Genomic DNA, 13,202 nt, shown 5'->3' with positions numbered 1-13,202 from the left:
ATCGTTTACATCTCGGACTGGATACCATAAGTCACAGGTGACCTTCTGCGAGACGACCCTTGATCTCCAAACCAATATAGGCATCCCATTTACAGGACCCTATCGCTAATTTTTCTCCCAGTTTGCATTTCTCACTCTGTGTCTTTACTTTCTGTGTATGGTTTTATTTTCCACTAGAAAATAAGGTGCCTGAGAACAAGTACCACTGCTAGCCAGTTCACAAACACAGACATAATGTTCCGGTTCATGCTTGGCACATGAGCAGTCAATTGTTTCTTATATTAAATATGGGCAAAAAAAAGGCTTTCATAGAAAATGAGTATTACCTAAATGTAATTTAGAAATAAATTATAAGTTAGAGTTGACTGAAGCTAGACAATGGGGAAAATTAAAATCTAGAAGACATGTGGAATGTCTGGAATGAGCTCAGCAATGTAAAGATCACTAGCCAAGATCAGATTTGCTGGAGGAAAATTCAGTAGCAAGAAAGAGTAAAAAGAATGAGCAACATTTCTATAGAGCAGTGTGTGTGTGTGTGTGTACATGTTTAACCTCAGCATTGGAGATGGACATGGGCAGATCACAGGAGCTCACTAGACACCTAGTCCAGCCCACATAACAAGCTTCAAGTTCAGGGAAAGTTCCTGTAGGAGAATAAGGCATAGAGTCCTAGAGAAAAATACCTGATGTCTTCCTCTGTATTCCATGTGCACACATGGGCAAGCACAGGCAGCTACACATGCATGTAACATGTATGCAAAATAAGTCCAAGATAGCAGAAAAGTAGTCAAGTAAAGAATATGACGCTTCATCAGTAATGTTCCAGGCAGTGTAGCAAATACAAAGGCATGTCACATTTATGGGACATACTCAGAGAAATTCTGGGTAGCGGGCTGAGCTACTCATCCAATGGAACTTGTTTATAGTTTACATAGCCATTCTCACTACAAGAGAAGATAAGAATAAAATGACTTGCATATGGCAGTGTATCCGTATGACTTTTATTTAAAAAAGAAAGATTTGTACATAAATGTAACCACTCTGGCCCTGGATGTTATGGTCATTTCTTAAGCCTGCTGCAACAATGTTCTATAAAATGACTATTGTACAACAGCACAAATATATTCTCTCACAGGCCTTGAGGCTCCAGATCTGAGGCAGAGATGTCAACAGACTGATTTCTTTTAGAAGGCTGTTGACAGAGGTTTCTGTCCTGCCAGAGGTCCTACAACTGTTCAGTTCCAAATAAACACACGGAGGTCTATATTAATTATAAACTGGTTGGCCTATTAGCTCAGAATTTCTTATTAACTAACTCTTACATCCTACATTAACCCATAACTCTTGTCTGTGTTACCCACGTGGTTTGGTACCTTTTATCAGTGAGGCATTCTCATCCTGCTTCCTCTGCATCTGGGTTACAACTGCAGACTCAGTCTTTGTCTTCCCAGAATTCTCCTGTTCTGGTCACCTCGCCTGTATTTCCTGCCTGGCTACTGGCCATCAACATTTTACTAAATGAGTATAAGTGACAAATCTTTACAAAGTACTAAAGTCGTTGTCCCAAGCACTCCTCTTCTTTTTTTCAAAACAAGAACTCTTAATCTAATCTCCTTTGTTTTTTTTTCCTGCCCATTATATTAGCAACTTTTAACAAACATTCTAAACAAAGACAAACATCCACAATCCATTTTTTGAGAATGTGGACATAGTTTTCTAGGCTACTTCCTGCTGATTGGGGATGCTGATAATCTTATGGGGACCTAAAGAAAATTTAGAATTATGGTCAAGTCCTGACTGGAATATTCTGTGAGACTTGATCATCTCAGTCAGCAGTCTTGAGGCTGTTCGGGATGTAGAACTCAGAGGAAACTCCAACAGAGGTCCTCTGAAATGTTGAATCATCTGGGCCATCCACTCCTATCAGACATTTTTCAGGGGCTATTCCTTGATCAAACCTGATTTTTCTTAACCCAGAAAGAACCCACAGCCTTTCATTTCCTGTAGAAACAAAAACAAAACCTCCTCTCCCAAGTAACATTTCTTACATTTGACTTACATTTTGAAGTCAAGTCATTTTCAAAATAGATATGTTGGATTATCCAGTAGCATTTAGAATCAAATGTCTTTTAGCGGCTGTTGTTCCTTCCTCATCCATCAAACAATTTAAAGACAACACAATAACATGCAGTATCCAGACTGTATGTGTACTTTTCATCTTTATGTAGCTTTATTTTAAACTCTATTTCTTTTATTTTTATTTTTAATATTTGGTTTTTTGAGGCAGGGTTTCTCTGGGTATCTTTGGCTATTCTGGAACTCACTCTGTAGACCAGGCTATACTTGAACTCACAGAGATCCACCTGCCTCTGTCTCCCAAGTGCAGGGATTAAAGTGTGTGCTACCACACCCATCTACTCTTTTGCTTGCTTTCTTTCTTTTAAGGACTTTCTTTATCCTTTTTCTTTTCTCACCCAAGCCTACATATATTTTTAACACACTGTAAACCATTTAGAGGTTTTCTTCATCTGAATCTATCTTTACCATATATCTCTCTTTTTCTGACCACATGAGTCTTCAATTTGATAAGCAATATAGCTAGGATTAAAGCTGTGGCTTTGACAGCTGGATCCACCCAATTGCTTAGCTTTCTGAGAGTCTAGCTTCATGGTGGAGGTACTGGCTGGAGCCAAGTGTATTGCCACAACTCTATGGAGTTTCAGGATCCCTGCCACTACCAAGAAGCGTGCTGTCAGCTATTCATAAACATCATTTAAGTGTTTGGTGGTGCCCCTTAAAATATCTGCAAGGATTTACGCTAAAGCTGAGTCAGGAAGCCTCTCTTAAATGAGATTCATTTGCCTCTAGCAAAGAGAGCCCACCCAGAAAATGCTCCTGCCAAGAAAGTATGCTTAATTCTGTTCTTTTGCATCCAAAATTACTTCCTAAGCTGTCTCAGGTTTTATTTGGATGTAGTTGTCCACATTGGTGGCATTTGTTGACAGAAGTTTCTGTCCCACCAGAGGTTTTGCAGTTGTTCAGTCCCAAATAAACACACAGAGGTCTACATTAATTATAAACTGGTTGGCCTATTAGCTCAGGCTTCTTATTAACTAATTCTTACATCTTACAGTAACCCATAATTCTTGTCTGTGTTGGCCACATGACTTGGCACCTTTTATCAATAAGGCATTCTCATCTTGTTTCCTCTGCATCTGGGTGATGACTGCAGACTTAGCCTTTCCTCTTCTCAGAATTCTCCTGTTCTGGCGCCCCTGCTTATATTTCCTGCCTGGTTACTGCCCAATCAGCATTTTGTTAAACAAGTACAAGTGACAAATCTTTACAGAGTACAAGACCACCTGAGGGAGAAGATGTTCCAGTCTTCCCAGTTCTGAAGATTTTGAAAATCCTTGCTTTGCCCTGCTTTACAAATCCACTCTTTCTTCCAATATCAACTTCGGTCATCCTTTGAATTCTTCCTGTATATTTCTGTGTCCAGATTTCTTCTTTCTGTCAGGATATCAGTCATTGGATTAATGCATACATCTATCCAGGCTAGGCTCACCTCAAATTATATCCATAATGAAACTGGTTGCAAACAATCTCTCTAACACATGCCAGGAGCTCTTTGCAGAAGTGGTTCAAGCCTGAAGAACGCCATGGAATAGGCTATGGCCTATGAAATGAGGAAGATGACATTAAGGGAATTTTAAATATGGACAGTGGCATTGGAAACTATATAAAGATCAATGTTCACAAACTCCTGCTCTTATGAGAAGGGCTGTTATGAGTTCAAAAATATGTCTTTTCAGATAGGAAAGAACTGCCGTTCCCAGAGGAGAACGATAAGGAAAAGCAAGTAATTTCCCATGATGGGCAGATTTAGGTTTAGAAAACAGGATGTGCTTACTCCTTTGAGCCAGAGAAAGCAGCAGGCATGAAAGTGATGTGCCAAAAGTCTAGGTGAGTCACACGAAATAGGGGCTAGGAGAAAAGTCTTCAGCTTTGGTGGCTGCAGTTAACTGGCCCTCTGTGAGAGACCCTGGGAGTATTGAGCACCATAGATTTTTCAAAGGGACATTTTTTTTTCAACTCTGAAACTTTGTTTTTTAAACCTAGAAAGCATCCAAGGAATGAGCAAATAGGTTTTGACTTTTAATTATAAAGATCCACTATGACCAAAGGGATTCTGCCATCTCTGCACTAAAAATAAAAGGCACAGAGCTGATTATTTTACGCAGTTTTCCTTACTAAATGTAAAGAGATGTCAAAGTAGTCTGTTATCAGTATTGAGCAGATACACGGGGTCAGGGTGTGGGTTTTTTTTTTTTTTTTTTGGTTCTTTCATTTTAACTGGCACGTGTGTGCATTCAAATATTAAGTTGCCCACAAGGGTAGGTGTTTTCTAAGACAGGCCAGCCAGAATTCAGGACCAACTCAGTATTTTCCATTCAAAAGAAAAAAAAACAGTCAGAATGTGCAGAATATCAATAGTGTTTTCTGTAAAGCAGTAAACACCCTCGCTGGCAGATCTTAAGTAAGCTGTGACAGAACCAGGCTGTTTAATAATATCGAATTGTTTAGAGAAGCCCTCAAGGGCTGCCCGAGTCAAGTCACATGAAATGATGTTGAGGCGAGTTATTGAATGGTCCTCAGCTATCACAAAACCCAGCGCTTTGCACCCACCAGGAATGTATAGGCGCATTGTGATCATATGGCATTTTTAAGTATTTCATTTTATTCTGAGCTTCTAAACCACAGTATCCATTTATGCTGCCAAGACTTCAGCTTCAGCCCCCGCCTCTCAGCGACACCTCCCCCTCAGTGTAGGCAGACAATCGCTGAAAGCGTGAACAGAGATCCCCTCACTGCCTTCTCTATTTATACAGTGCAGGAGACGTTCTGTATGGGAACAGGTCAATTAAAGGCACTAGCAAGTTTCCTGGGTGCCTTTCCTGTACCTGCATCTTCTATGCTAGTACAAGGAAGTAAACTTGGGAATATGTCAAAAATGTACTGAATCCAGATTTATACAGTAGATACACTCCTGAAATCTTATGGGCATATCCATATTTGTCAAACATATTTTTAATTACTTAGGGGATTAGCTGTTTGAGATTGGCATATCTTTATCCTTTATTGAAGCCCATGAAGAGCTGTTAATTTTGCCTCTTTTTGTAGTTTGGTTGTATAGTTTTCTGTGTTTGTTTTGTATGTAGCCAGCATCGACAGGAATGTTTCTGTTTTAATGGTCAGAGTGGGTAGTATAATGGTGAGCACTACCAAGTCTTTGATGGGATTGATTTTAAGGTTGACTAATTTCATGGCCTAGAGTTATGTACTTATAATTAAATCTTCATTTCCAAAATGGTGATCAATCGGAGCTTACATTTCTTAAAAGCCATGCTTTGTGGCTTTTTTTTTAGCATTTTTGGCATTGCTGACTCAAATATTTGTAATTCTCTTGTACTACCATGGTAGATATAGTTTATCACACTACAAATACATGTTTGCCTAGCAATTTTACTTCTGTGTCGAATTCAGGAGAGCTGGGTTTTATTGGTGTTGTGTGTCCATGTCATTCAGTGCGTCTGGAATCCAGAGGGACAGCTGGTGTCAAAGGTGCATCCTCTTTCATGACTTCTCCTTCAGCCTCAGATGCAGCTGAAATGCGAAATATTTGTTGATCCTTTTCCAGTGCCTTTAACAAGCCACATTTCTGTCTCTCTCTACACATCCAGCACCATTGTACACAGCGTCTGATATTCTCAGGAACCTAAGGAGCTTGTTGAGGCAGGGGATTGGATTTATCCAGAGCCTATTATGTGTCAATTTCTATAGGATATAGAGAAGTCCACTCTTTTATTTCAGATGAGAAAATTGAGAAACGAATTTTCACAGTTGTTAGATAAAGAAGTCGGGATGAGACGCCGGCTCTGCAGCTGCCCTTTTCCTCCTCTACAATTGCTATAAACTCGGGGCCGATTAAAAGTAGAAAGCTGATTTAAGTTCTCCTAACGCAGAGGAGGGCCTCACATACTCACTGGTTCCACTGACTGTCCAGTTATCTACCCCCAGCTAACTGAGAGCCACCAATCTCATCTTTAGAGGGAGGATTTGTGCCTCTCTTCCTCCTTCACAGTAATTTATTGTTTCTCCCACTGAGCCTGTATTCATGTTGAAACTTCCATGCCCAGCGTTTATACAAAATAAAACAAAAATCCATGTCATTGTAGAGCCTGCATTTTCACCAAGAAAGTAAACTATAAAAATTATAAGATATTGTGTACCAAGAGACAAAGATGGTGGGGAGCTGTGGTTGGAAGATTGAACGAGCCCAAGAATCCGAGGTCAGCCTTGCCCACTGACAGAGCCTGTCTCACAAATGGAATGCCACAAAAACAATTTATTACAATGAAATAGTAAATGCTAAGAGAAAATGGAAGGTGGGGCATGGTGATAGGGTAGATAGATTCATTTCCTTTACTTAACTGTGATAGAACCCCTCAAAAGTCCCTCAGAGGAGAAAGATTTATCCACCTTAAATTTCCAGGTTATAGTCCGTCATCAGAGGGAGATCAAAGTGGCAGAAACTTGAAGTACCTGGTGACATTATATCCTTATTCAAGAACAGAGAGCAACGAATGATTCCATGCTTGCTGTGCTCAGGTCACTTTCTCCCCTTGCATAGAATCCAGACCCCCAACCCTAAGAAATAATACTGTCCACTTTTCTACATCAGTTAACATAATCAAAATGATGCCCCACAGACATACCCAAAGGGAAACTATTCTAGACAATTCCCCAACAAGACTCTCTTTCTAGGTGATTGTGTTCTTACCTTGTCTACCCATCTTTTCCTCTAATTGGTGTAGTTGGGGCTGTGTCTCTGGCGATCAATCTTCCAGGTGCCAGTGGATCCAAGGCTCAGATGGTTGCTGCTTGTGGTGCAGTCGGGGCCAAGGTTCCCATCACCCCGGAGGTCACTTGGTGTTCTAGAGGTCACTCAGTGCTCCTGGGTGTTACTCAGTGCTCCTGGGTGCCGCTCTGCAAAACTGGGGGTCATTCAGGTCTGCTCCCACAGAGGTTGCTTGCTTGGGGCTGCTCCTGCTAAGGTTGCTGCCTTGGGCCAGAGGTTGCTGGCTTAGGCCTGTTCCCACAGATGCCCTTGGCTTAGGCCTGGTCCTGCATAGATTTCTGGCTCCAGCCTGCTCCCTTAGTGATTGCTCCTTTGTACCTGCTCCTGTGGAGGTCGCTGCCTCAGGCCTGCTCTTCTAGGTGATTGTGAACTGTACCACCTGGACAATTAAATCTAAACATGACAGTGGAATATATAGTAAAGGACAATATTGAATAGAAAGATCAGATTCAGACTTCTAGAGAGACTGATATTTGAATAAGGCCTTAAGAAAGTGTACTCTAGCCAATTTCTATCTGCTGTAGCCAAGATAAATATAGTAGAATAACTTTCTTGAATGCAATGGGCAGAAATTGGCTGTATAATCGGTAGAATGGACAGGCACTGAAACATATGCTTGTAATCCTCTTAACTGGGAGGTGGAAAAAGATAGATTAGGAACTCAAGTTCGATATTGACTTCATAAAGAATGTGAGACTGTTCTGTGCTAAATGTGACCATGTCTCAAACCAAGATAACCACAGAATGTATTTAGGAGATGTTGGTGGAATGAATTAATGTGTGGAACAATGAATGAATGATAGAAGGAATGAATGGATGACTGAGACTGAATCAGATCTTAAAATATAGACTGAGACTTCTGTGTATAAGTAAAAGTATTTTCTTTATGCACACATAAGTTTCACATTATGTACCATGTTGAAGTGACTATCTGGAATGTGGCCAGACATAGTATGCACACTTGTCATTCCAGTACCCAGAAGGCTGAGGCAGGAGGTCATGAGTTCAAGGACAGGCTGAACAACAGACACACAAGAATCATGAAAAGAATAATGCCTGCAAAATACTTGGTATTTAGTAGGTGTGGGTTGGTACCTATTCATATATCATCGAAATAAGAGAAATATTTAGTTGTGACCCATCAGACACTGTCTCTGGATCTCAGAGATCTATGTATTAAAAGTGCTTGACTTTGCCTTCAGTAGAGTCACTAGACAAAAAGTACATAAACCTAATCTCAAAAAAAGAAAGAAAGAAAGAAAGAAAGAAAGAAAGAAAGAAAGAAAGGAAAGAGCTTTCAGCTGATGTATTTATGATCACAGTTTTTATAGTAATTTCATGGTCTTGGTGCTGTCTTCAACTCCAAATGTCAACTATATAGTTATTCTCTTTGAGGGACTTAATCTTCTTGATGGCGGTAATGTGTTCCATAGCTCTCAGGAACCAAGATTGTCTTTGGCATTTATTGCTCACCTAGTGGGTGTAAATCAGAGTCCCTGGGTATGTGTTTAACCTTTCTCTGTACAGTATTTGGAATGACCTCTGTTGCGCTGCAAATGCAGTAGACTGCACGTGACAGTGAAAGGGTTGAAAAATGTTTTTAAGACGTTCTTACCCTCATTTGTCCAGTGAAATTGCCATGTTGGACAGTAATGTGCATCTTAAAGTTCATAGGAAAAGTCAGTATACAGGCATTTTACGTATTCTTTGGTCGTGGCTTAGAAAGCACATTCTTTTACGTCATAGGCAGACAAATATATTCAGGGTTCAGACAAATATATTCAAAATGTCAATGGAAAATCATTACCCACTTCAATAGGAAATTATCTAATGCTTATTTTAATTGCTCTATCAATTTGAATCCATTTTCCATTTATTTTAACAACTATTATAGTTTGCTAAACAAAACCATTACATTTTTAATAAAATTCCAGGGTATAACTTAATTTACTAAGTCATCATTTTTCCATTATTTATGTTGTCTTAAAAACATATATATAGGAGCTCCCACGAGCTCTCTCTCTCTCTCTCCCCTCAGCCTCTGGTGTCTTGCACACCTGTCCCTTATTGTGCTACCCCTCCCCCATTAAAGCGCACCCACTTGGGAAAAAAAACATATATATAATTTTCTCTGTATTAATAATCAAAAGCATAATGAAAGAGAGCTAATGTTTATAAAAGTATGTTTCCATTATTATATAAAGTACCAAAAATTATTACTGCTTTGTCAGTTATCTAATGTATGTTTTTTAAAATTTTTCTTAAGCCAAGAAAGTCACAACACTCTGTGTTTAACTTCACTGGACATTGATTATTCTTTTTCTGTAATTTTTAGTAACTTGTACGTTACTTATATTTCTAGACAAGAATATATGCTATAAGCATTTTACTGAATATATAGTGGATCATGATCTCAAAGGCTCTGTCAATCACCACTTTACAATTTATTACTTCATAGTCAGTAGATAATTCTGCTCTTGCTGTATCTTCATAATTAAATGAAAATAAGCATTTTGCAAACCAGAGTAAAATTCATCTATTAAAGTACAAGAGTCCATGTTTAAAATGATCTTATATTCTGTCATTCATTATAAAAAGTAAAGTAAAGGCGTCTTAATTTTTATTCTTAAGACTCTAAGCACAAAAGTACAACTCTCACCTCAAGGGGGAAAACAAATGGTTTGTTCTGTAGCCAAGTATGGGTGACCATGGCCTGGGGACACAGACATAGGTTATCCCTGTCCAAACACAGAAGCAATTTCATGATTTTTTTTTAACAGAACAAAGGAAGTCAGAAATCAAGACACTTTTTAAATACATTAGTAGAAGTGTGGGGAGGGGGGTTACAATAAAGCTGCAAAGTTCTGCCATGGGCCTCTGATGCTATCTGATGGCTTTGGGGTTGGTATAAGGTAGTGAACTGTGACGTTAACTCATTCCAATGGAAATCACCTGTTTGTACATCCCAAATGAGTCACCAAATGGTCAAGAGCTGTCAGATAAGGTATGGATGAAAACAATAAATAGCTATAGTAAGGGCTAAGGAGAGCTCAAGGTATTTTGTCTTCAGACTCAAAACATTACAAATCCCTCCACAATCACCGAAGTTCCACTCAGTAAATTAGTCTCGGAGAAGGTTCTATTCAAAGACCCAGCTTTTTTTCTGGGTAGTTTTGTTCATAAGGCTGCATACAGGGGTGATTCTCATTTTTTTTTGTCAATAACTTGATTATCAGTTAGTGAATAAAAAAAGTAAATAATAAAAAGGAAAGGCATAACTTCCTAGGTATGGTGGAGAAAAAAGTTTGTTTCAGATAAAAGGGAGAGCATAGCTGGAGGCAGAGACACGTGGGAGAGTCCAGAATGGACCTGACCCTGAGCCATGTGGGGAGAGAAGGGAGAGGGGAACCGGCTGCAGCAGCCAGGAGGTCCAAAAGGAAGAGGGGTAACCAAAAATGTCTGGATTATATAGGGAAAGGAAGCTGGGGGAAAAGCAGCCTAGCCCCTGGGTTAAAGAACTTTAGGGTATGGTAGGGGTAACAAGCCAGGAAGGGCTCTGTAACAGGTAGGGACTGGGGGATGTAGGGAGAACCTGGGGGCCAGGTTTGCTTTGACGTGTTAAGTAGGCATGTTGGCCATTTGTCCCAGGTCTGAAACCTAACAGTTAGTTGATAACACCAGTTGCTAGGAATTTTAAAAATATGACAAATGACCAAAGAAGAAATGTAAAAATAGCATCTCTCGTCATTTTCTCATCAGCGTCCTGAAATGGTGACATAGAAACACCCAGTGTATCCTTGGTTCATCTCACAGTCTGAACGACGCCCCTCTAACTGTATTTTTTATCCTTAAATGTCAATCAAGATGGTCCAGGTGCCTTCCTCTGCCCAAAGTGGTTGTGGTTCTTCTCTGTATTCTAGAGTTAACAGCGAGCATGGATATGTGCCCTGGGCTCTGGACAACCAAGGATAGCTCCTGTGTTTCTCCCAGGTCAATATAAACATAGAACTCTCACCTCAGAGGGGAGAAGAAGCGATTTATTCTGTAGTCAAGTATGTATGGCAACAGCCTGGGGACACGGATTTAGGTTACCCCAAATGCCATGTTCTGGGGCAGAAGCAGTTTCATGAAATTTATTATATTAAAGAAACAACGGAAATCATAAATCAAGACATCTTCTTATACATTTAATGGAAGCATCAGGAAGTATCTCCTTTCTGTACCAGAGTAGCAGTGGCCATGGGGATGAGCCCTGGGCTCTGAACAGTCAACAACTGCACCTGTGCCTCTCCTGGCTCAACACAAAAACACAACCCTTACCTCAAAGGGAATAAGAGCAGTATCCTTTGCTCCATCCTTGTTCTGACCAGTTACTCGTCTGAACTCATTAGTTGGAGAACAGTAGTGGTTAGCGGTCCAGTCTTCAAATAGAACAAAATTGAAATTCACATATGATTGACTAAATGATCTTTGCTTCATTAGCCAAAGTCAATAAGCCCTTCAAATATTTGGATAGCAAAGTCAGTTTCAACAGAATGCTCGCTGCCATTTATTAGGGGAAAAATGAGCTAATTAAAAATGTTTTCTGCTGTTGTTGTATAGCTAATCGCCTTTGCTTTTCGTTTTCTCTTCCTTTCCCCCTAGGTTTAGGCTTCAGTATTGCTGGAGGGGTGGGGAACCAGCACATTCCTGGAGACAACAGCATTTATGTAACCAAAATTATAGATGGTGGAGCTGCACAGAAGGATGGGAGGTTGCAAGTAGGAGACAGACTGCTAATGGTGAGTGTGATCCCAGCAAAACTGTGTGCAAATCCATAAGGCTCTTCTTTCTCACTGGGTGACTGTCTTAGCTTGGGAAGCTATAACAAAATACTCTGGACTAGATGGCTTAGACAACAGAAATATATTTCCTTGGAATCCCAGACACTGTTATTTCATTTCTATGAGGGCACTTCTCAAGGTTTGCAGACAGCCACCATTGATTGCTACTCACAGACCCTCTCAATGTGCTCTTGCTGACAGAAACACAGACTCTGTTTTTTCCTTCTTCCTGGTTAGCAACCTTATAGATTAGGGTTTCACCTTGAACTCCATTAACCTTCAGTGCATACCTGTGCAGCAGTGGCAACCAGCAAGCAGCTGTACTGAAGAAAGCAAACAGGAACTTTAGAGAAAGAATGGGAAAACATGCCTAGACATTCGTCCAGTATCTAGACGAAAATAAGACATAAAGATGGAATAGAAAATGCAGGCAGACTTAGCAGTGCAACCCTTTGAAGGCTCAGTGAGCTGCTGCATCATGGGAAGGGCTATTGGGAAAGATAAATACATTTTCTCATTAAGGAGATAATTATTCCTCCCATATCTTTAGTATCTTCTCAAATGAACTGGTTTTCATGAGCAATGGTCTCTTGACTAGGTGATTGACAGGTTCAGCAGGATTTCTGCTTTAGACAGGAGACAATAATAATATGTTGTTTGAATCTCTGAACTAGATCAGAATGTCATCTCTACCCAAAGCCAGAGGTCTTGACCAAGAAGAAGTATCTTTCCTTTAATGGGCCTCAACAAAATCCTGAAGCCCCCAACTATTCATATGGGAATTTATATATTCAGTGAGCAATAGTGATGCTCTTTTCCCTGGAGTTCCCTGGAAACCCAAAGGTGGAGTCAAAACGTCTATTATGATGGAAGGTTCATCCAAAACTCCAAGGGCTCCCAAGCCTCATAATTCCTATCTAGCTACTTAAGATGACCACATCTACAAGGAACCATTATCTCCTCTTCCTTATAAAAAGTGGGAGGTGAAGCATCGAAGTTTTCTAATAGTTATTCTTAATTCCCTAGGCTCCAGGGAGCTTCTATTTTATCCTTGTGGTATAACTTGTGGTTTCAAATACCTCTGAACTGAATTTATCCCTATATTTGGTATATGTTGAGTTTTATAAACTTCTTGTACTTCTTTATAAGGTAACCTGTAAAAACAGGTCTAGACACATTTACTAACGTAGCCATGATCCTTTCATTAATGGTGGAAAGAACTAGCTTTCCAGTTGAGGCAGTCTGATTGTCCATCCAGGTTCATCACCTCAAGCAATACTGCTTCCTGCACATGAGATGGCATTCATTTCTTGGAATCTGTCAATCAATGCTGTCCCTCCTCCCTTTGCTTGCTATAGTTAGTCGTTCAGAAAGTATCTCATCCAACTACCATTTCCCAAAGGGGAGGCACTATTTAGAAAGGACCTCTGCTTTGAGAAAGCATCCAGTCAAGTTGA

The 13,202-nt window shown here is 40.0% G+C and overlaps 1 protein-coding gene across 7 annotated transcripts in view; it reads left to right on the top strand.

Annotated features, from left to right (window-relative positions):
* The window catches only part of Dlg2 (discs large MAGUK scaffold protein 2), a 1,620,445-nt gene that overhangs the window by 1,214,278 nt on the left and 392,965 nt on the right, over positions 1-13,202 (top strand). For all 7 annotated transcript variants that reach the window (XM_050154453.1, XM_050154448.1, XM_050154445.1 and 4 more), the window contains one exon: positions 11,567-11,703. In XM_050154453.1, coding sequence (XP_050010410.1) covers positions 11,567-11,703 — 137 coding nt within the window. The remainder of the gene's footprint in view (positions 1-11,566; positions 11,704-13,202) is intronic.

This window comes from Alexandromys fortis, unplaced genomic scaffold (assembly GCF_014885135.2).
Source record: "Alexandromys fortis isolate MF-2015 unplaced genomic scaffold, M_Fortis_MF-2015_v1.1 scaffold_77, whole genome shotgun sequence".
NCBI lineage: Eukaryota > Metazoa > Chordata > Mammalia > Rodentia > Cricetidae > Alexandromys > Alexandromys fortis.
The sequence above is the reverse complement of the archived record's forward strand: the minus strand, read 5'-3'. Positions and strand labels throughout refer to the sequence as shown.